Below are 24,989 nucleotides of genomic sequence, written 5' to 3'. Positions count from 1 at the left end.
GAGAGGGGGGAGAGTTCCTGAAGGACCCCATCCCGTCACTGGGAGTCAAGGCGTTTCAGCAAGCAGCACACTGGATTCGTATTAGTGGTCCGCGGGATTTAAAATTATGAACTTGGTGGTCCCTGAGGTCCAAAAGGTTGGGGACTCCTGGACTAAGGCATTATATGTTAAGGGATGGGAGAATTCAAATGCATTCAAAATGGCTATATGTCACAAATCAATTTTATTAATTTAAACGCAAAGTGAATGGAGGAAAGTTTCTGTACATAATGGTTGACACAACACACTGTTTGTACAAGGGCCAGACATACTTTTAGTCAGCATACAGACTAACCCCCTTCCCCAAAAAAGGGAGCGGTGGCAGGAAAAAAAACTCATTTTGCCTAAAACAAAAACCAGCTTCGCAATTAAAAGACTTACATGCCTGCTTAACCACAGACTTTAAGTAGCCCTAGCATTGGCTTGTTTTTGGTAGATCAAGTTACTGAAGATGAAGGCCTATATTTACAATCAAATAGTTTGAAATAAGCCACAAAATAATGTAAACTTCAGCAGCAATATGCATCCCCCACAAAAAGAGGAGTTACCCCAATAAGGCTGTGTGACGCTTTGATTCAAATTGAGAGAGAATCATCAAACTTTTACACAGGCGCCTATCTGGATTTATTCAGCTAAACCTACAGGTTATGAATGTGAATTTTTAAATCAAATTACAAGTTCAGGTTGGATCTTGGCTGAATGAGATACACATATTGCCTAAAAGCTACTTTTGCTACTAGCTGGCTTAAAAACTGGTTTATTCCACAAAAATAAAAATCTAGAAAGTGGTAAAATATAAATAAAATATGTATTTCTAGATAAGCCAGCTGTGCCCAGTATTAAAACTTAGGACAAGAATTTATACTCATGCGTAGATTCAGGCAGGTTTTTGTGTAATAAGGGCTTTGTTTAGCCATGGTTAAAACATGGATGCTCAGAGGATATTACATATATTTTCTCAACCTGTGCCAATTTCTCTTCCCTTAAGAATCCTGATTAAATATGATTTAAGCCTGATTAAAAAACACACTGGTGTTTGTATAATATAGTGGGAAATAATTTTTTGAAGACGAAACAAGATGCATTTGTTATTCACTCTGACCAAGAAAGCCACACTGGTTTACAGTATATAAGTCATCTCAAAATAAAACTGTCAGGATTATTGCAGGTTAGTAAGAAAAGGTAGAATTAATTAAACAACTACAAACAATAAAAACAAAATTGGTAATAACAATTTTACTGTGTCCATTGCCAGCAATGGACCAATACAAAAATCTGATTGTTAGTGTGAAATGGTCAAAATTAAGGATCTAGCAGACATTTACCATTCTTAATTTCATTTCAAACTGTGGGTTTACAAACAAAATCATTTCAAAATGCTTGCAGGTTTTATGCATTTTAATGCTTAAAAAAATATGCATTGCCATTTTTCCAATCTATGCTATAGCTTCTTATTTTAAATAAACACTATGTAGTTAGGGACATAATTTGCACACATGTAAAGTTAGAAAAGATTTGGGATTTCTGTTTCTGAATTACCCATATTAAAAATCTTAACTCCCACTGTGCCTGGCCTTTTCCATAGCAGGTGTTAATGAGAGAGACTGCAATCATTGACATGCTTACTTTTGAATTAAGCTCACTGAATTTGGTACTGGCAAGATATATAGAATATGGTTGTTAAAGGATGTATTTTTTCCCCAACAAATTGGTTATTTTTAAGAGCAAGACTAATTTTCATAGTCAGTATGTATTGACAGAATCCCCCAAAGCATTCCCTGTTTTATTTTAAGATAGGGTGGTAGATTTCATATTTAGGTTTTGAGTGCAAAAACGTGATTTTTTTACTTTATTAAATCATGATACATTACACAAGGTTATCTTTTTAAAAAGTTCTCTATATTTCTGACAAAAAGAATAGATTCCACATTCAATATTTGCACGAGAAGACAATGACTTGAATGCAAATATTTTTTCATTGGCAGAATTCCAGTAATATTGCTCTTGAAAGTAAAAATAGAAGTAGGGAGAGGCAATTTTGTCACTATCTCCTTTCTCCTAAAATCCTGTTCTGGAACATATCCCATTTCTTTGCCGTGTATTGGGAATTCCTGGGGGACAAATAATCAATAAAATTGATTTTATCCATTAGGAAGATTCTTCTATTGTATCAACATCCTTCCATGGACAGGAACTGTTCAGCTTATGATTCAAACCAGTCAAATAAAGAAACAGAACACTGTGCTCAGTTTGCAAGCAGTACTAATACATGTGCTTCATTTCAGTTAGGAATACATGTTCATGTGTAAACTGCTACTTTTCTTGGCAAAGTACACATAAACAATGCCAAATCAGGCCTCCATATGCACTTTAAAAGAAAAGTGACAATTTAACCATGCAATTTTTTCTCATCTGATTTGAATGAAGTATATTTTACACTTGAATTTATACATTCAAGTACAAAATATAAATGAGAGGATAGCCTATTATAGGCAAGGTAAAATTAGGGAGTTGATATTGTGATATAATAGATTTGCAAAGAAAAAAACTAAAAGAATGAATAAAAAGTAATTCCTCATTGACACTTGACAACCATGGTTTTGGTCTTGACAAACTGATCTTAAAAATTTCAATTTACACATTATACACAATTCTTTTATAAGGCACAGCACAATAGTTTGTGCACATACTGCCTCATTCTTCACCAAAAACCCATTACTACGATTCAATAATATTTGCCTAAACAATATGTAAAACATTGTCCATTAGAAATTTACACAAAAACATTCTTCCTGTACACGATTGTCTCAGTGATGTACTTATTTGCTTAAATTAGAAATATTTCTACTTTGCAATGTGCTAAAACCAAAATCTTTTTGTGAGCAGAAGGCAATGACAAGTTAGAGCCTTCCCACATATTGTACATATCCACATTTAAATGATGTCAAAACAGAATCTGTTCATAAATAAGTAAAGATTTACAGAGTACCCTGGATCTGAAGAAAAAAGCAAGAAAAAAAGTAAACCTTTAAAAATGTGTCCATTTTTTTAAAGTTCAGTCTTAGTTGTGCAATCAGGTTTGCTGTATTTAAGATGTGTTCATACCATATTGGAGATTCTAGAAATCTCAAAGCATTTCTCAGTCTCTTCACAGGTATGAACATTTACATGTAGTGAATGTGATAAGAAGACATTGCTAAAACATTCTCATCATGGCTTGTTCTCATTGGATTCACAGTACTAGAAAGAACAGCTGTTTCTGAAGAAAAAGATGTGCTCCTCCATTTATTGAAAGGGCAAGGGTTAAGACCATCTGCAGCTGCACATCAACATGATGAAATCACAAAATTCTGTAGGCCAGTGCTGAAACAAGACTCAGGAACACCGTCCACGGATGTGAGGGAGGTTCCGAAGTTACAAAGTGCTACTATAAGTACTCCAGTTCCAAGGCATGATGAAGCGCCATAAGGTCAGAGTGACTTGAGATCCTCCAGAATGGCATGGCATGCTGTGAGCAATATAAACATATTATAGAGAGACAATGTTAAATCTTGTTTTATTTACACAGTAGTATTTAGCTATTCCATATTGCAAACCAAGTCAACAACAATGCAAGAACAGTCAAAATTCGTCAACCCCACAAGAAATTCATACTTAAATGTAAGCAAAGAAAATCATTTAAAGGCAGACCACGCTGAAAGCAAGTATATGAAATGAATGCAAACTTATTGTGTTAAAGGCCTGTCTATTTTACTTTTTTTGCAAGTATTATTACAAATATACCTCGAAATGGATTCTATTCAGGATAAACACTTGGCCTAAAAAATTCTATTCTATTCTATTCTATTCTATTCTATTCTATTCTATTCTATTCTATTCTAATGCTTTCCATTAAGAATTCTAACTTTTCACAAACAAAGATGCTGGAGCCAGGTGCCCAAATAGCCAATACCCAGAACCTAAAGCCATCATTTATTCTCTAACCTAGTAACATTTGAAAAAAAAAATGTATTTACTCTGAAGTGTGAAATACAATGAACTACCCCACTAATGCAAAGTCAAATTAGAATAATAATTTGCTATGTATCTATGTGAATTGTTAGTCAGAACTGGAGAAGCAGCTTCTTGGATGAGAAGCAAAATATCTTCAAGGAAAAATAAGAAAGTTCAATTGCCTTTTGAAAAAAACACCTTTGAGACAATTTGGTATGTACGTTATTATGTATTCAAATTCAGGCCGAATGTTTTGAGATTCTTTTGCCAAGTGACTCTAAGTCAGTCCTAGCATATCTCTTATGTTTCAGAACACAGCAATCTCAAAATAAAACAAAGTGCTTTGATTAAAAAAATGTTGAGCCAATTTAGGTTGGGGAATATACAAAGAGCTTCTTAAGTGAAGCATCATAAAGATAACACAGTATGTCAACAATATCTTTAGATGCACTAATTCTTATCATTTGTACCAATGCATAAAACAACAAAATAATATTCATAGTTGGAATCCAAAGAATAAATTATTAAGTGTTGCTATTTACAGTGTGTACGTGAAGGATTGCCAAATGTCCTTTTAAGCCACAACACTTTACACTCCATTTAAATTCCATTCCAGAAGTTTCCATAACCATCATGACCAACCATAAAACGGCAACAGGTTAAAATAAGACAGGACAAATAACCTCTATTCTTCCTTTGGAAATCCATGTACAGCCCTCGGAATCCTAGCAAAGGATTCATAAAATCCCTAATATTCAGCTTACTGTTTCTTTATCTGAACTATTAATTTCTTTTAAAATCCCCATCAGCCTGGATGTCAATAGTTTAATTTGAGAAGTAGTTTGGGAACTCTTTTTCACAATAGTCAAGTAGGCCCGTTTGATAGGGTTAGGGGAGACAGAAACAAAATAAAGAGAAACAGTCTAAAATGATTAATTTGGTCACACATTTGTTGTGATGATTAATGTTCATTATCAAATATTTTCTTTCAGCCTTTTTGTTGACAAATAAGTAGTCTAATAAAAATCCTATAATATCATTGTTTAACTTAATCCTTTCCTATTGCTTCATAGGATATTGGCATTGATAATGTTGACCTGCCAACTAGAGAATTCAATATACAAGAAAATATGAATATATAATATAAACCTTATTTGTATTTATTTATTTATTTATTTATTTAATTTAATTTTTATACCGCCCTTCTCCCGAAGGACTCAGGGCGGTGTACAGGCAAGATAAAAACCAACAATACAAATATACAAGTTAAAATACCCTTTAAAAAACTTATTTAAAATAGCCCAAAGTTAAAAAATTGCCATCAGTTAAAACCCCATTTAAAATTAATAAAATTCCCCTTATTAAAATCCAAATTTAAGCCAGCCCCGCGCAAATAAAAAGATGGGTCTTCAGTTCGCGACGGAATGTCCGAAGGTCAGGTATTTGACGTAAACCCGGGGGAAGCTCGTTCCAGAGTGTGGGAGCCCCCACAGAGAAGGCCCTTCCCCTGGGGGCCGCCAGCCGACATTGTTTGGCGGACGGCACCCTGAGAAGTCCCTCTCTATGGGAGCGTACGGGTCGGTGGGAGGCGTGTGGTAACAGCAGGCGGTCCCGTAAGTACCCAGGTCCTAAGCCATGGAGCGCTTTAAAGGTCGTCACCAACACCTTAAAGCGCACTCGAAAGGCCACAGGCAGCCAGTGCAGTCTGCGCCAGGAGCGGTGTTACATGGGAGCTACGCGTAGCTCCCTCTATCACCCGCGCAGCTGCATTCTGGACTAACTGAAGCCTCCGAGTGCACTTCAAGGGAGCCCCATGTAGAGAGCATTACAATAATCCAGCGAGAGGTAACAAGCGCATGAGTGACCGTGCATAAGGCATCCCGATCAAGGAAGGCGCAACTGCGAACCAGGCGAACCTGGTGGAAGGCCCCCTGGAGCGGCCGTCAAATGATCTTCAAGCGACAGCCGATCATCCAGGAGGACACCTAAGTTGCGCACCCTATCCTTTGGGGCCAATAACTCGCCTCCGACAGCCAGCTGCGGCTGCAGCTGACTGAATCGGGATGCCGGCATCCACAGCCACTCCGTCTTGGAGGATTAAGCTTGAGCCTGTTTCTCCCCATCCAGACCCGTCGGCTTCCAAACACCGGGACAGCACTTCAACAACTTCATTGGGGTGGCCGGGGTGGAAAAATACAGCTGGGTATCGTCAGCGTACTGCTGGTATCTCACCCGAAACCACTGATGATCTCGCCAACGGCTTCATGTAGATGTTGAACAACAGGGCGAGAGAATCGACCTGTGGGACCCCACAAGTGAGGCCCCTCGCGGTCGACCTCTGCCCCCGTCAACACCGTCTGCGTCCGGTCGGAGAGATAGGAGGAGAACCACCGATATACGGTGCCTCCCACTCCCAATCCCCCCAGCCGGCGCAGCAGGATACCATGGTCGATGGTATCGAACGCCGCCGAGAGATCTAATAGGACCAGGGCAGAGGAATAACCCCTGTCCCTGGCCCTCCAGAGATCATCAACCAATGCGACCAAAGCTGTCTCCGTGCTGTATCCGCGTCGGAAGCCGGACTGGAACGGGTCTAGATAGACATCTTCATCCAGGTATTGGGGTAGCTGTCGCGCCACGGCACTCTCTACAACCTTCGCAACAAAGCGAAGGTTGGAGACTGGACGATAGTTACCCAAAATAGCTGGGTCCAGGGAGGGCTTCTTAAGGAGGGGTCTCACCACCGCCTCTTTCAAGGCGGCAGGGAAAACCCCTTCCAACAAAGCGTTGATAATCCTCTGGAGCCAGCCTCGTGTCACCGCCTGAGTGGCCAGTACCAGCCAGGAAGGACACGGGTCCAGTAAACATGTCGTGCCGTGGAGCCTCCCCAACAACCCGTCGGCTTCCAAACACCGGGACAGCACTTCAACAACTTCATTGGGGTGGCCGGGGTGGAAAAGTACAGCTGGGTATCGTCAGCGTACTGCTGGTATCTCACCCGAAACCACTGATGATCTCGCCCAACGGCTTCATGTAGATGTTGAACAACAGGGCGAGAGAATCGACCCTGTGGGACCCCACAAGTGAGGCCCCTCGCGGTCGACCTCTGCCCCCGTCAACACCGTCTCGTCCGGTCGGAGAGATAGGAGGAGAACCACCGATATACGGTGCCTCCCACTCCCAATCCCCCAGCCGGCGCAGCAGGATACCATGGTCGATGGTATCAACGCCGAGAGATCTAATAGGACCAGGGCAGAGGAATAACCCCTGTCCCTGGCCCTCCAGAGATCATCAACCAATGCGACCAAAGCTGTCTCCGTGCTGTATCCGCGTCGGAAGCCGGACTGGAACGGGTCTAGATAGACATCTTCATCCAGGTATTGGGGTAGCTGTCGCGCCACGGCACTCTCTACAACCTTCGCAACAAAGCGAAGGTTGGAGACTGGACGATAGTTACCCAAAATAGCTGGGTCCAGGGAGGGCTTCTTAAGGAGGGGTCTCACCACCGCCTCTTTCAAGGCGGCAGGGAAAACCCCTTCCAATAAAGAAGCGTTGATAATCCTCTGGAGCCAGCCTCGTGTCACCGCCTGAGTGGCCAGTACCAGCCAGGAAGGACACGGGTCCAGTAAACATGTCGTGCCGTGCAGCCTCCCCAACAACCTGTCGACGTCCTCGGGAGCCACAGGGTCAAACTCATCCCAAATAAGCTCAACAAGACGAGCCTCCTCTCCCTCGCCTGGATCATCCCAAATTCGGTCCAGACCGTCCCTCAGCTGAGCGATTTTATCGTATAGATAACCGCTAAACTCCTCGGCTCGTCCCTGCAAGGGGTCATCCCGTACCTCCTGATGTAGGAGAGAACGGGTCACCCGAAACAGGGCGGCCGGGCGGTTATCTGCCGACGCAATGAGGGTGGAGGCGTAGGAACGCCTCGCTTCCCTCATTGCCACTAGGTAGGTCCTAGAATAGGACCTAACTAGTGTCCGATCAGCTTCGGAGCGACTGGACCTCCAAGTGCTCTCCAGGCGTCTTCTTCGGCGTTTCATCTCCCTCAGCCCCTCGGAGTACCAAGGGGCCGGACGAGATCTACGCCGGGTCAGAGGCCGCAAAGGCACGACACGGTCCAAGGCCCCGGCCGCGGCCTGTTCCCAGGCCACGACCAGTTCCTCAGCCGTGCCGTGGGCCAGATCCTCAGGGAATGGCCCAAGCTCCGTCAGGAACCTCTCAGGGTCCATCAGGCGCCTGGGACGGAACCACCGTATAGGTTCCGTCTCCCTGCGGTGGTGAATGGCGGTCCGGAAATCTAGGCGAAGGAGAAAATGATCCGACCATGACATTGGTTCTGTTACTAAATCATCTAACACCAGATCATTAAGCCACTGTCCAGAGATATAAATCAGATCCAGCGTGCCTCCCCCCGTGTGCGTAGGGCCATCATTTACTCGAATCAGGTCCAAGGCCGTCATGGAAGCCTGGAACTCCCGAGCTGCCGTTGATAACAAGCCAACTGATGGCAGGTTAAAATCCCCCATGACTATAAGTCTGGGGGTCTCAACCGCCACAGCAGCGAGTACCTCCAACAGCTCAGGCAGGGCTGTGGTCACGCAGCAAGGAGCCAGGTACGCGATCACCAAGCCCAACTGATTCCTATAGCCCCACCGCATAGAGGATTCACAGCCGGCAATCTGAGGAACAGTGGTCTCCTCGGCTCTAGATCCTCCTTAATGACAACCGCCACCGCCCCCCCCCTACCTTGGACCCTCGGCTGATGAAATGCTCGGAAACCTGGAGGGCACATCTCGACAAGGGGGACCCCCCCCTCTGGGCCCAACCAGGTCTCCGTGATGCCCATAAGGTCCGCGGACTCCCCCTGAATAAGATCACAAATCAGGGGGGCCTTATTAACCACGGACCGAGCATTACATAACATCAGCCGAAGATCCAAGCTCTGAGGATCATGGCCACCCGGGGAACGGGTCGGGACTGAGGGGCCGGAGCACGCGATCGCTCGCAGACATCGAACGCGTGCTCCCTCAACTCGGTACGGCCCCTCCCCCCCGCCATATCTGCCTCTCCCACTTACCGTACAGATCGGACAACCCACTAAACCTGGAACGTCCTCCCCCCCTGCCTTCAGACTAGATGGGATAGTGTCGCGAACTAGCACAGGGGCTGGATCCCTCCCCGACGGGTTCTCACCCCCACCCGCCACATCCCTCCCCCCCCTTAAAAAACCCTTATTTAAAAAACTATTTAAAAAGCCCCACAACTTCTTCTTAGCCGCATGCCACCTCTCTGGGTCCCAAGACCCTTCGTTAAGGTAAGCCCTCGATAATTTGGAGGGCCATTCCTGCGAGGCGGGGGAACCTCGCAGTCGTAGTAGTTCGGCAAACGAGTATCTCATGGGAAATAGTCAATAAATAGCGAAAAGATGTCCATCCCTGACTGGCGGAGATGTTCCGGTCATACCAATAGATCGTTGGACCTAATATTAGTCACCTAATATTGTAAATAATGCGAATACTGTCAAAGACTGTACAGATTTCTTCTCAACAAGTTCGTATATTTTTTATTACAGATTTTGTTCAAGGAACTGTTTTTTTTAACATTTTCCTTTATATGGTATCAGCAAGAAAATTGTTCAAAATAAGAAACATCATAAGACGGGCTACAGCTTGGACAGACTGGTAAGTATCAATACATATTTTAATATTATTAAGATTACTATATTTTTAGCTACAGCAATTAATTTGAAAGGAAAATTAGGAATGAATGTAAAACAACTCTTCATCAGCCCCATTAGGCTAGACCAGGCCAGTAACTGAACTCCATTAGAAGATCAGATATTAGCTACAATAATGGAATCTTGCAGGTGCTGCTCCTCCTCATCTCCAACGAATCAAAGCAGAACTTGTTAAACTGCTTCTAAATATTATCTTGTTTCTAAGACTTTAAAAGGATTTAAAATATAATAGTTCTTGCCTGATTTTCTATAGCACCTCACACCTTCAGTATCGGTAACATACTGATCTTACATACGACAAGCTCGAACTGACAAAAAAATCCAACCCTTTATTTTCATAAATGAATAATGTGGCAATTTGGTAAATAACCAAGCATTATGATAAATAGTGGTAATATTCAGGTGGATATATTTTCTAATATGGTAAGCATGTCATAGATAGATAGATAGATAGATAGATAGATAGATAGCTAGATAGATAGCTAGATAGCTAGATAGCTAGATAGATATATAAAAAAAGTTCATACATCATGATCCTTATCTGGATCAGTTATCCTGTGAATTAGTCCAGATAGTTTTTCTCAATTATTATTACATGGACAAATATTTTAATTATCCAACTGCCATATATCAGCCTTGCATACAATACTGATTCTGAATACCATCAATCTATTCTCCAATACAGAATATTCTAGGCTCTAAGCCATAATATTTTAACAGCATACTTGAATTAGTTTATTGGCAGCAGAGATGACTAGACACATCCATTTGAAGAGCAGCTGGCAAGATAGCAGCTTGTTTTCTGACTGTCAGCTGGTAAGCAGGGTGGAACTCTGACTTGACCACTTGAGACAAATAGCAACTGGGCCTGAATAAAATTAGTTTGTGTGGTATGTAAGAGTACCTAACTTAAATCCTTTTATTTTAGTTTGTGTTCTGACTATTCATACAGCAACGGAAGGAACATTTGCAATTCTTTGGTTATATAACACCACCCGTGTGCTGTACATGTGTTATAAAGAGTTCTGCCCTGGCTCCAGCTCACATCTTCCTGCAATTTCATCCACGCTTAGGCCAAAAGAATAGAGAAGGTGCATTTGCTATGATGGGCAAAGGGCCAGCACAGTTTGTTCCTTCCCCAAAAGATCAGGCTGAACGGGAGGAAAATTTCCCTGCTGGCAGCATTGGCAGCAAGAGATCCACAGGGTTTCCTTTATTATTCTGGCTTCAGGAAAAAACCACAATTGAGACCTTTACGTTGAAGACATATAAATATAGTCACAGACAGCTTGAAAAGTAGTGTTTTTGAGGTGAGGTAAGAATCTGAATGGTCACAGACTCAGGAGGATGTTTTTCTTCGGCATGAATACATATGGTTACCAAATTCATTGTTGATATAATCCCATTTAATTCACTGTTTTTTTTGCCAGGAGAAAATGTGGCTGCTGCCTTGTGTCCTAGGTGGGAAATTCCTTCCGGCAACAAAGAACACATGAAAGCAATGCCTCCTGAGGATGGTTCATATCCATTTATTTATTGCACAAGCATAGTAGCTTTCTTAGCTTACAATCCTACATCCAATCATATGAGAAAAAGCTTCACCAAATTTATGAGAAAACAAAATCAGGATTGCACTGTAAATTGTACTTTACATTTTAAAAACTGCATATTAAATGTTAGCACAAATTTAAGTGCATAATTTTTTTTACCAAGTACAGTATATTTTTCAATTATCACAAAGAAAAGAAATACTGTTTAGATTAAATATAGAAATAGATTGCAAGATAAATATTTTCAATGGAAAGACCTTGGGGGATTGGACAAAGAGACACTGCCAAGGAAATGGTCAGATAAGAGTCAGCATAGCCTGCAGATGGATAGTGGGTGAAGCAAGAGGTTCAGAAGAGACCCTCCCAGTTTCTCAGGTGTTAAAAGAGATGAACGGAGGGTGGGGGGGATGTACTTTCAGACTTGCAAGATCCTGTCACTGTAGCATTACAATAAAGTAGAATTAGTTTATTTAGTTGTGAGTCTCACCTGGCTTACTTCATGAGGCCAGTATCAGTCTTGCTGGACTGAAAGTATAATCCCCCCACACCTTTGCCCAAGGTCTTTCCTACATTTCATTACAATATTTGATTTTAAAATTTATCATTAAGGCTTAAACTAATTTTATTTCCCACAGATCTTCTCCAACATTTTTCCTTAAATAGTAGCTATAGCCGTTACATTCCATAGGCAAAGATATCAAATATTGCTTTAAGAACTTACTTCTTTCTTCATCAAAGTTTTCCTAGTTAAAATTACCCAACCAACTTCATCTAATGAGAATAAAGATCTAAGTATTTATTAAATCTCACAGATAGAAAACAGCATGGGAATGCATTTAAGAATTAGAAGTGCTAGACCAAGAAGAGTTTCAAGCTATGGGAAGATTTTAAAGCCTGTAATGATTCAATATTTTGGCTGTTCTCAGCTTGAAAGAAAGCACTTATTATATTGTAACAAATATTTTCTTTCAAATGGCATTGTTTTAATTGTGTGAGCAACATGGATTTTAATAGGAATCTCATTCCAAGTCTTTTGAATATAACCAAGAGTGCCACTACAGGCTGTCCCTCAGGTAACTGCAGTAATAATCAGCACTTGGAATTGCACCTGGAAGCAAACCAGCAAACACTGCAGTTTGGAGAATAGAAGTGTCCCATGTCTACATGTCCTAGACCAGATGAAATTTCTAAGTAGATTTTAAGGGCAGCATTTTGCAGTAGTTGAGTCTGACTAGGACATGAATGATCGTCTGAAGAACCACCTAGTACAGGAAAGACACAGTTGGTTCATAGAGGCTGCTCAGTAAAGGCTGCCTGGCTACAGTTGCTACTTGCTTTTTAGGCAGAAGTTATGAGCCCAAGTGGACTTCCATTCAAGGATATGGATGGAAAGTCCACCGATCCAGGGGCCCTAATATCTACAGCCCAGTATCAATGTTGGTAGGATTGAGTTAGAACCAATTTGTCCCCACATTCAAGCCTATTCAGCCCCCAGGCACTGGGACAAGTCTTTAGTTTCCTCACTTAGCCAACCTGTGGTATAATTGGGTGTCAGCATATTGATAGTACAGCGTCTGCTTCTTTTTCTGGACAAAGACAAAAACAGTGCTTGCACCTTGATTTCAAAAATCTGTTATGGAGAAATTAAAGTTGATTTCAGTAAATACCATTAATGACGGTGAGGATTACAAGAAGACAGGTTGCTGTTATAAATATAAATAAAACGTCTAATACTATTAATGATTGCCTTGGTACATGTCTCTATTCTTTGAATGATATCATGCCCTAATGTAGTTGAATTTAAGAATGATTTAAAATTTAATTTGAGGTTTTTGCTGGTTTTGTACTGATTTGCTGAGCTTTGGTATAAAGATATTGAGCACGCTCTTGTGTTCTGATCCTCTTGAGCTTCATGGGGTCTTTAAATGCAGATTTTAATCATTTGTAAAGCCTTGGGTGCTGGAACTTGTTTTCAACTTTTGGAGCACTACTATAAAGTTACTGTATAAAGTGAGTAGAACATTAATATTAGAATTTTTGCAGCTGTAATATGCAAACTGTCACAAAAGGTGCTGTATGAAAGTTTTTGTGTATATTTTGCATGTAACTATGCAGGCTGCAAAATCAAATGTGTTGTTTGAACTTGCACACATGAATGAGGTGGTAATCTAAGCCGACTGCTATCTGTTAGCCAAGCTACATTAAAAAAGAGCCAGAAATCCCCATAGAAAGATATGTTTTCTATTTTGTTCAAATGTGTAATAAAGAAGCCTTTCCTCCCTCAATATCTTCTGGTCCAGGCATCAGCCTTTGTGGTTGCTTTTCAGAAAAATTAGAAAGTATCAGTGAAGACAAATATGTATATTATCAGAGTTAGCTTGGTCATAAAACAGAATGAAAAAATGTTCAGTGCAGTGTGACTAAAAGATCATTATTTTCAAAGGAGTGAAGAATAATAGATTGCATACTAGTTCACCACTACAAATGCTTAGTCCTTGGTCCAGGCCTGAAGCCACATGTACATGTATATATGAAAGCAGGTAATGTTTGTGTTTGGTAAAGGTTTTTATTTGATCTTGAGGTTGATTGTTAACATACAATTTTATGGTATTCGTTGAACTATAACTAATTCACAAGTTCTGAGTCTTTTTTTTAAAGGCACAACTTAGAAGACTTTGGCCATTAAGCCCGCTAAGTGGTTAAGTATTATTTAAGCCAACATAATTAATTTGGCAGGGAAGGGGTGGAGCTGGTAATTTATTTTAAAATCTTTGGAAAAGTGACTTTACTTTCTATTTTTAGCTTGTAAGTGTAAAGCGTTCTTATTTTATTAACAAGGTTTGTTTATTTACTAGGTTTATGAGATGAAGAAACTTGAAATCAATAATTATGGAAAAAAGTGCAAGCTATACTGAGAACCACAGGATCTACTTCTGAGGAAATGTACATAGCAACTTTCTCTGACTTGATAGCCTCCAGATGTCTTGGACTGTCCTTCCGATCAGCCCCAGTCACTATGGTCATGCTTGGAGGGAGACACCAAAGACTTTAATTAAAATAAAGTATAATTTATTTAATTAAATTATATGATTTAAAAAAATCTTGTGTCATTACCTTCTTTGATCCTTGTTCTTCTTCCACACCATCTCCTATGACAACATAAACTACTTTTCTTCCAAATCTTTGAATTATGCGCTCAAAACAGCTTTCTTTTCCTGGAAAATTCAAGCATATTATCAAGCCCAAATCTGAGAATGAATAGTGTAGTTTATTTCAGTTTAGGAAGCAGTAAAATGACTGGACACATTTGATTTATAGTGTAAAATAATTATTCCTGAACTCCTGTACGTAGTAGATAAAATTCATTTAACTTGATGCTAATATCATTAAATTATAAATGGTCAATTGAAATAAATGTTCAAATAACAAAACCACAGAGAATAAATGAAAGCATAACAAACCATTTAATGATCCAGATCAGAACTATCAATAACAATTTTAACTGCTCAATGAAATTTTGGATTTGGAATTTGAAGAGTATGAACTTGAACATGCATAACAGATTCTGTTCATTGTAAACACTCACCTATTTTTGTTGCACTGTAAATATTTTCTATTGGAAATACCACACCCAGACCATATAGCAAGACTTTGGCAAGAGCTGGGATAAGCTGAGTAGTTGTTACTAAAATATTGACACAATTTGTCCTAGAAGAATGTAAAGAAGTATGTTATAATAATGAAATAAATACTGCAACACCATAAGCAAATTATAAGTTTCATTTAAAAACCTGGAAGGAAAATTTACCCTACAATTAAGGATTCATGTGGAATCCAATATAAAATAATTATAAATTCTCCAGTTTCTGCTCTTTTTCTGGCTCTCTGTTCTTAAGAGGACTGATACTAGGAGGTATAAAGCAGACCATTAGTGATGGATATTTAAAGGTAGGGATTGTTCTCATGAATTAATGGAGAAGTCCTTATAGTATTAATGCAGCTTCTATGTTTATTATAGCATTGCTCCCCCCTCTCAAAAACTACCATAAGAAGGTTTATTCTACTTCAATATAGGGTCATATTTTCCATAATGACCTAGGAAAGAGAGAGTCTCATTTGGTGATGCTGGTAAACTGCAGGAATTTAGTTGGAGTGCTGGTATTCTTGCTAGCTGTTCTGGAAATGCCAGTTTTTCATAGCACAGAAACACTGTGTCCCAATAGTGCACATTTTGTAGTTGGTTGGACATATCACAAGTTGGACACCTGTGAAATGCAGATGTAGTGCTTACCTGGGAACTGGGAAACTGTGGACTGAGCAGTGTGGTAAGAGTGGAGTCATACATTCCTTACGCAAAAGGAGGAGGAAAATGACAAGGGCCATTTATGAAGAAAGAGTACATATGTCTACATGCCAACTACCTATTGTGAAACTCTGGAACTTGAATTCCAGCAAATTCTATTAGTGAGAGAATAGACTGGTGGGAGGAAAGCTTAAAAGTGTGCATACATTCCTAGCTTGTCCTTTTCCCATCTAGGCAAGCAGTGGAAAGAAGGATTAAAAAAAATTAATTAAAAACTACAGCATGATGCAATAGGGGCTTGATAGAAGAGGAGCTTTTTGTGTTCTAATAAACTTTTTGTGTTGTAATCATATAGATCCTTTGAAAAAAGGATGAGACCTTTACTGGATTGCTTGATGTGATATAACAAAAGCAGAGAAATCTTGTCCTTATGTTCCATGTTTCAAATGCATGGAAATGCATGGAAGGTAGCACTCATGTTTTCCTCTCTTTTGTCCCTTGAAGATCAGCATCATGATCTGATCCCTGGATGATCAGCATGCTATTATTGGTAAAGCAATGGTGTTTTGCTGACATTGTGTAATTATAGTTTAGAACTATTCTGCATGCATCATAAGACAGAAACGAAACAGCTATAGGATGCAGTACAATAGAAAAAGAATGAAGATTTATGAAATGTATGGATGAAAAGATAGTAATTGGCCAAATCTACCTTATAGAGCTATTACTGTGAGGTGAAACTGTTGTATGTGGGGAAGTGCTCTGTATAGTTTCTTGACTTTTCTGGAAAAGACAAGCTATGAACCTAAGAATAAATTTAATAAATTAAAGAGTTAAATTTTATTGCTATCTTGCCTGGGATATGTTGAAACGATTCTATATAATTAGTTAAATGATTCTATATAATCAACTAAATCTGCCATCACTATCAACTAATCTACTACAGCATGATGCAATAGGGGAAAAAATGAATCAATTCATGTCCACTTTTATAACAACACTACACATCAATTCACCAAACTTTAAAATGCCATATTTTAGAAAGCTGTAATTTTAATTAAACCAGCTATTCCTAGAAGTGCATAATGTATTAATTGTAACTTACAAAAGTGTAAAATGTATGTTTACATGATATGTCTCCAGTTAATTTGCATGACTACCTATATGAAATGTACTTACCTAGAGTGAATTAGTGTGAGTGCTTTCAGTGCAAGTGTTAACCACGAATCCGTAAGGGCTTCAATTTCTGCTCTAAGCTGCAACCAAGCTTCCCTCTTTGCTGGGCCCAGAAGACCTGTCAGGGGATGAGTGAGGGAGAACAAGCACTGTAGCATTTACATGTCAACTATAATCCCTTACCATGTTTTACAGTTCTATAGAATTTACAGCTGTAAATAGGTGGGAAAACTTAGCCACAAGAGTCAAAAACTTCACGCAGTAGCTACATGGGACAGGGAAATTATGGGTACTTGCCTCCAACGTTATTTTTATAGGTGTTATAGATTTCTTTTACTCGTCTGTATCGGAAAGCTAGCTTTCTCATCCAGTCCACTCCTCCACGCACCCCCGTTGCTAAGCATAGATTAGCACTGGTAGCTGCTGCAGGGAACCCATCTGTCCCGAAGTTATAGGTGCTGTTTTAGATGTAAGAAAGTTTTAAAAATTATCAGATGGTTCAAGATAACTGAATGTTATACTGGCAATTTAGACGACTTGAAAAAGAATAGAAATAACAGTATTCGGAAGTTATTATAAACAAGCAGCAAACAAGCAAACAAACAAAAACTACTTTTTCAGTCACAGTCCTATATTAGTTTAAATGTACCTTAAATCCTGGCCATTATCATCTGATGAAACATCATCAATATGAACTTGGTCACACTCCTATAATGGAGAAAAAAATCCACTATATTTACTTTAATTTGCCAATTGCAATACCAGAAATACTAACAATGTTTTAAAAAAATGCAAATCAACAATAATATTTACTTTCTATATTGCTATAGCTGAGTTCATAAAAGTAATTTTAGACACTATTCTTCCAATTTAGGGAAAAAACCCTGCCTGCATTTGGAAGTAAAGTTATTAAAATAATTATGTATATTCTTATACATTTTCAGCCACCCTCAAGTTTTAAGTTATTCCAAAGGGTTTTCAGGCAGTGCGTGAGTATAACTCAAACCAGATTTCTTGGTAAATGTAACTTATTAGAAAAATTAAATCTGATGCTAACCACCAATGAAACTATGACCTCTGATTGCTGTTGAGCCACACACTAACACAGCCCGAGGCTAACATTTTAGAAGAGTGCAGACAAAAAAGAAAAAGTTGTTTCCCACTATTTCTGCATTTTCTAAAAAGCGCAAACTTAGAATAAAGTAGAAACACTTTGAAGATTTTCAGAATGCTCTAAATTACTTCTTAAAGCCACTGAAAAGAACAATTCCTTTATATGTATAATTTTGATTTATCTGCCTATAATTGGACAAATGAATATACATTATTATCTGAACATTAAACAACAGAATCACTACTACTGTTAGTACTGATATTTTACTGCTGTTTTATTTATAAATAAAACACCTTTCAGGATTGTGTTTAATGCCAAAGTCTATTGCTTCTTTGTTTTAAAAGTTCTAATGTGAATACCAATAGCAAAGATGATCCATTTGTAAAGCTGTAACACTCCAGAGCTGCATATTTCTGTGTTACTGGTTCTTTCTGAACAATTTTTTTCAATCTCTCTATGGGCTTGGAAGAAGGGAGGGGAGCTAGATGTGGAAAGAAACTCAAAACAGCTGTTCTCTAACAGAATTAAAATCATGACCCTTAACCTTTGTTTTAAAAAACATCTATTTCTCAGCCAACCCTCTCCCAGCAAGCAGTGAGTTCCAAGGAGGAAAAGACTTTGACCCCATAACCTTCTTCACCTCTTCTGAGGTCAACAGCCTCAGATAAGAAGGGAAAAAACCCCGAAGAATGGCCTCACATGATGACTATGAGTGTAAGTCTTTTAAATAGAGAAAACACAGAACGCCTTTAAAATAGCTGAAACAGCATTAGGACTTAAATACTGAATAGGTAGGATGAGAAAAGAGAGATTGGATAAAACAAAACAAAACTACAATCTGTCTGAAGTTTAGTAAAATCAAAGTCACAAACTTAAAAAATAAAATAAAAATAATTATTTCAAAAATTACACATTTTTCATACAACGTTTGCTTCCACAATTCCGTACATTTATTCTGATTAAAATTATGTTCCATTGTTGGAACAGAAGTCAGAAATGAAGTAGAACAAAATTTCTCTAAGACAGTGATGGCTAACCTTTTTGCCATTGCGTGCCGGGAGATGGGTGCAGGTGGGGAGGGGTCGCGTGCATGCGTGCACTCATAATTTTATGTGCCCCGCCCTGCAACCTTCCCTCCCCCACGTTCCTGGCATGCGATGGCCCAGTAGGCCCGTTTTTCTCTCTCACCTGGCTCCAAACTCTCTCTATGAGTCTGGAGATGGGGAAAACAGTGTTCCCCACCGCTCGAGAGGCCCTCCAGAGGCTCAAAACTGCCCATTTGCCAACTTCCCGTTGAACAGGAAGTGACTTTTTTGCTGTCCCCAGCCTCCAGAGACTCCTAGAGAAACTCTGCAGGCTGGAGACAGCAAAAAACATCACTTCCTGTCCAATTGATATGGCTATGCATGCCACCTGTGGTATGCATGCCATAGGCTCGCCATCACGGATCTAAGACATATTTCTCAGTTTCACACCAACAATTCTGCACTGAACTAACACTGTATTTAATACAAATAGATATTTCCATCACCAATAAAATTAGCAAAAGTACAGTTGTTTGCGCTTTACAGGTGGTCCTTAATTTATGACTGTTCATTTAATAATATTTCAAAGCTACAATGGCCTTGGACAAATTGACATGACCTGCACTTGAACTCATGACTGTCCCATCATCCCTATTGCCATGTAATTGTAATTGTGGTGCTTAACAACTGGTTTGCATTTACCAGTGGTCATGTGATCATGATCTCAACTTTTTTGCTGATTTCGGGAAAAATAACACCCATAAGGGAAACTGAATTCACTTAACAAGCATAATAAAATTGTCATAAAATCAGATCTGATTCAACTTATGATTGCTAATGATTGAAATTCTGGTCCCAGTTGTGGTTGTAAGTAAAGGTCCATCTGTATATTTGCATTTTTGAGTGTGTGCCCAAACAAACATACACACTTTGCTTATTCATCGTAATTTACATTCAAATTTGCAAGCAGAATAGTTATTTTAAAACAACATAGAAAGTTCATATTTTCAGGATCTTGGAAGTGAAGAAGAAAATAATTATATTATATATAATATAATCAGCTTTTTATCGAAAAGAAATATTAATTGAAATTCAAAAATTCTGTAAAAGTAGTGTAAGGGAAACAGAAACAGAAAATGGATGGGATACAGTTTTACTGGTTTGTTCCTTATCCTTGGAGCTTCTGGATTATATCCTACACTGTTTTGGACAAGTCTCAAAGTCTCTAAGGAAAGGTTCTTTACACTTTATATACACAAATAAAAGAAGAAAGGTGACTCAAGAACTATGGATTCAGTTGATTTTTCCTTTTCTTTCTCACAGAAATTTTAAAAAACAGCATTAAGAAAGAGGATTGGTATTTTAAAAGATAGCTCCTATTTACATTATAACCTTTATTATAATAGTCATTTTGTTGTTTAAATTATTGATGCTATTATAGTTTTTATCTTTTTTAAAAACAATGAGTGAAACTAATCACAGCAAATATATTCCTTAGAGTCAAGTTATCTTATCTTTTTAGCTTCTTGGGGAGGTCTGCTACTAAACTACTAAACTTTTCTAGGCCCTGTTATAATGGTATTGAAAATGTTCCATATCAACTAGATAATATCTATCTACCTAGCTATACTAGCTAGCTAGATTTTAAAAGGTATACCTAAAATTCTAGGCAATATCTATTCCACTATTTGCTATTAATCAGTGTGAGATTTTTAGAAACATTCTTTGACTAAATTTCAGGTGTTAAAAAAAGCAAGTGAGATGCAATTTTGGAGCACTGCTTTGGGTAAAAGTTATCTTGATGGCAGGGAAAGAAATAGTACAGAAAACAATTCAAAACAAACATACATAAAAAGGTCGAAAAAAGAATGATTGTGACAGAAAAGGGGAGAAAATGTAAAGAGAAGCCATTTTCAATTAAGAAGACAAAAGGAAAAATCAAAGCAGGAAAATTAGTCAGCAGAATCAATGTTTAGTATCCACTACAAAAGACAGGTAGAAATGGAAACAAAGCTTCTTTTACTCCGGGAATGATGAATAAATAAATACAGAAATAATCGCACAACAAATTGAACTGACAGGATCCATTTAAATCTTTATTAATCTATTGTATCTATTTTCTAAACATCCTGTGCTTGGATTATTTTTTTTAAATAGAAAGAAGTATTTGTAATATTGTTCAGTACCTAAATTAAGTACAATTTTCACTTTCAAGAGGTTTCAAGACTTAATTTCTGCAAATCTTAATTTGCTAAACTGGGCCACTTGAGATTTGATTCAAATATAATTCACAGGCTGACAACTAGACAATTCCTTTATTTCACCAGTATACTTTTGATTGACTGACAATTTCAAAGCGTTTCAGAAAGTTCTGATGCATTTTAAATTACCAAACACATTTGTAAAAGGAATTAAATAACAATAAAGTTCTGTGTATATTTAAATTTAAAGTAAATAGCTACTCTTTAACATAAATGTCTTAGACTCTATCTAGAATTCTAAACACAGAAAAAAAAAATATAATAAGAAAAATGTGAAACTTTGGTAGAAATACTATATTTCTTGTTTTTAGGTTTGACCTGCAAAGTATTTTTTACAATCAATATTCTGAATTTAAACTATATCAATACAAGGATCCTTCATTTCAATCCTGAGCTACAAATATTCTCCTTTATTGGAATGTCAATATATTATGCCGTCATGTCATTTAACTATAATTCGTTAAACATAAACAAACTGTAACAGTCCACTAAAACTAAACTACAAAAAGAGATAGAAAGTATCCAAAACCGATACAAGGACACTTTGCGAAGGCTGTTGGAAAACTAATTTAAATGAATAAAAGATACTACTAATTGATGTGACAGGCTGAAGTCATTGAACAAATAAAAGAAAAGATAAAGATGCTGAAAGAAGGCCCAAATTAAGAATGGGCAAAAATAAATGCAAAATATGTCAATAAGCAGTGATAAGTGCATGCACAAGTTGGTCTCCAGAAACCATATTTCCTTCATATACAACATTTGGTTCCTTAGTAATCAGATAGTATTTATCTCTAAATTATGTTACATGGAATGAAGGGAAGACTAAAAGTTCTTTAGATAGGAAAGACTGATGCTTACTTTTGCAAGAATCTAACTAACTATACAAAACAATTAGTTTACAGGTCCTTCATTTTTACAAATTTAAAATAAATGTTAAATATAATTTCAGTATTTGCTTATAAACATATAATTAAATACAAAATAGGAAGTGGAAATTCGTAGATGACGTTTTCATGAAGTAGGATCATATGATACATATATTTACATCATTTTATTAATTTATATGTTCTTCAAATGTCCAGTAACACAGGAATGCAAACTCTACGTTATTCTTCATTGTACTTTAGGAAAAGCAATGTAATAAAATTATAACAACAAATCTTACAACTTCCAAAATCATGTTATCTGATTTGATTAAATGATAACATGTGCTTCAAGTAAATTAAAAAAATTAAAATAAATGTAATGCAAAGACATTCTCAGGCAAAATAAAATGAAGGACATAGAAAGTCACTAAATACCATTATACTTGATTAAAAAGGACAATACGAATAATATTACCAATGTAACCTCTTCTGAGACTTGGAAATCATTACAGACTACAGATCCAAACATGCTGATCATAGCTAAAATGCAGTCCTGTGTTTGCTTAATCTTCCTAATTTACCATGAGGAAACTAACACCATGCTGTCAACTAATTGTTTCAGTGATTTGCTTTACAAAGTAAAATGAGCTGACAGGGAAATGCTCCATCAAAACTAGCTCTTTTCCTCTATCCTTTACACATCACAGTGTCCTTTGAGACTTGCTGGAGATTGTCCAACTCATAGGAAATGATCAGTGGATTCTCTGTTCCCCTCCTATCTGTCATTATGCAATTATCCTCCTGTTTCATTTTTCTCTACTGAACGAACAGTAGAGAATTTTGGTCCAAGTATGTGTGAGAACAAAATGTTTAAAACTGCAAAGCTTACATATCTGCGAAAATCTCTGCTTAGTTAAAAGAAAAATCCAGCACCTTAAATTCAGAACACATATTTTAAAGAAAGAGCTCCATATTTGTTTCCAAAAATATGAGTATACCATAATCATTTATCAAACCTACTAAAGTAAATTGAAACAGTAGCAGGTATGTGAAACAATGTGCAGTTTATTCCATTTCTTTCCAGTATTTTGTTGTTGTTGTTGTCTTACCTACTGACCCATTTGAAAGGTGTAAACCTACAGATATGTATTTTGTTAATATTTGTTTTCTAAATTGCATGGGATTTTCAACTGACAAAAACTGTTCCTACTACAAAAAACACTTACAATTTTGTATAATTTTGCCTGTTTATTGAAACACCATTAATTGATAACATTTTGAAAAACATATTTTTCTTCCTATTAGAAAAAGGAGAATATTCACACAAATATAACATTGAATCAATTTTCAAATACTCAGGTGCACAGATTTGTAATTTGCATAATACGTTTAACACAGTACATTTAGGCTATAGTTCTATACTTATTAATCTGGACATAAAATCTAGACTTAGTGAAATCTGCACTTGAGCAACATGTATGATTGCTAGTGGTAGGCAGAAGACAGACATGAATCTATCCATAGATATCTTGATAAAATGCAGTAGATTGATAAGGATTTTTTATTTCCAATAGTTTAACAGCAGTAGTAAATGTCCTAAATTATAATATTGGAATGAAAAAGATGTGTAATGAGTAGATTTTTATGTTCATAATAGATTCATAATAAAACTACTAGGCTCAGGATTAATACCTTTAATTTTGATTCTTCAATCTTGGTGAGACAACTAAACACTTCACAAGTTATCAAAATGGAAAATGGTACATATTACTAAATAAAAAATGAAATCATGATTGTCTTTGCAATATGGCGAGATAAACAATATCATGGATTGGATTCAATACCCCTACTTTTTAAAATGTTCAGAGCTGCCACTATTTATGAATTTCTGCCTAAAACTGACTCAAATTTTACAAAACAGTTGCAAGTTAGCAAATCCTAGAGAGTTCTTCAAAGTAAAAAAAAAAAAAAGCAGATGGGATTACAGCTATTATTTACTTTTATAATTGAAATACCCAATTCACTTTGGGTACCATTAGAACAATATTCTGAGACTAAAGCTAAAAGCTGTTCCAAAGCTTGCTGGAAAACAAATAAACTTTTTAACATTTTGCTTCTCATATTTTGCAGATATAAATTCCAGTGTTTAGAATCAATGTGTTTCTATAGTACCTAACATAGATCTCTTGTGGAAACTAGGAGAGATATCAACACAGACAATCATAGGAACAAGATTAGAAATTATTTCAGCTGCTCTGCTAGGTAAATTAAAACTAAATTATGTAAGTGAAAAAGAATGTGCCTCTAATAAATATTATCTTACAATGATGATTTAAAATGTCTTTCTAAATAGAATATTGACATTGAATTGTAATTGTAGCCATATTGGACTCTTTTTCTCATGGGCAACATAGCTATTATTATTTTCATACATAAAAATTATTACAAAAATTGGTTTCTATTTTCATGCTATTAAATATTAATTGTATTTCAAAAGTGTGCTATTTATAATATACTTTTGTACATGATTATTTTTGCAAAAATTAAATGTATTTTATTGCACCTTTTATATATTTATATATTTATATGTAAGGTAGTTCGTGCCTTACAACTGGTTGTTTATAATGGCCCATAAGATTTCCAAACATTGTATAATATCATGCTGTTCTCTCCCCATAGTCATATGACTCCCTTTGAGGTGCTTAACAACCAGCTCACAGTTATGACTGGTTGCAACATGCCACAATCATGATCTGCAATGTTTTTTGCTGACTTCCAACAAAATCATGAATTTGGGAGAATGGATTTAAACTTACAGCTATGTAATTTGCTTAAAAATGTCATAAAATTGGGTCTGGTCATGTAGGGCCTTGTGTTTTAAGACATTTATGATGAAAATTCCAATCCCAATTGCAG

General features: G+C 37.5%; 1 protein-coding gene across 13 annotated transcripts in view; it reads right to left on the bottom strand.

The window, feature by feature from the left end:
* Window positions 1-220: 220 nt before the first annotated feature.
* EYA1 (EYA transcriptional coactivator and phosphatase 1) overlaps window positions 221-24,989 on the bottom strand; it is a 91,790-nt gene continuing 67,021 nt past the window's right edge. For 7 of the 13 annotated variants that reach the window (XM_058176843.1, XM_058176844.1, XM_058176847.1 and 4 more), the window contains 6 exons: window positions 17,454-17,512; window positions 17,102-17,262; window positions 16,808-16,922; window positions 14,912-15,033; window positions 14,440-14,540; window positions 10,339-12,955 (listed from right to left, as the gene is read on the bottom strand). In XM_058176843.1, the coding sequence (XP_058032826.1) occupies window positions 12,806-12,955; window positions 14,440-14,540; window positions 14,912-15,033; window positions 16,808-16,922; window positions 17,102-17,262; window positions 17,454-17,512 (708 nt within the window). In that variant the 3' untranslated portion in view covers window positions 10,339-12,805. Of the gene's footprint in view, window positions 3,548-10,338; window positions 12,956-14,439; window positions 14,541-14,911; window positions 15,034-16,807; window positions 16,923-17,101; window positions 17,263-17,453; window positions 17,513-24,989 lie in introns of those variants that run through there. The other 6 variants (XM_058176846.1, XM_058176855.1, XM_058176850.1 and 3 more) reach the window with 1 other exon arrangement.

The sequence above is a fragment of the Ahaetulla prasina genome, chromosome 3, assembly GCF_028640845.1.
Source record: "Ahaetulla prasina isolate Xishuangbanna chromosome 3, ASM2864084v1, whole genome shotgun sequence".
NCBI classification, from domain to species: Eukaryota; Metazoa; Chordata; class Lepidosauria; order Squamata; family Colubridae; genus Ahaetulla; species Ahaetulla prasina.
Note: the sequence above shows the minus strand (reverse complement) of the source record. Positions and strands in the feature narration are given on the sequence as shown.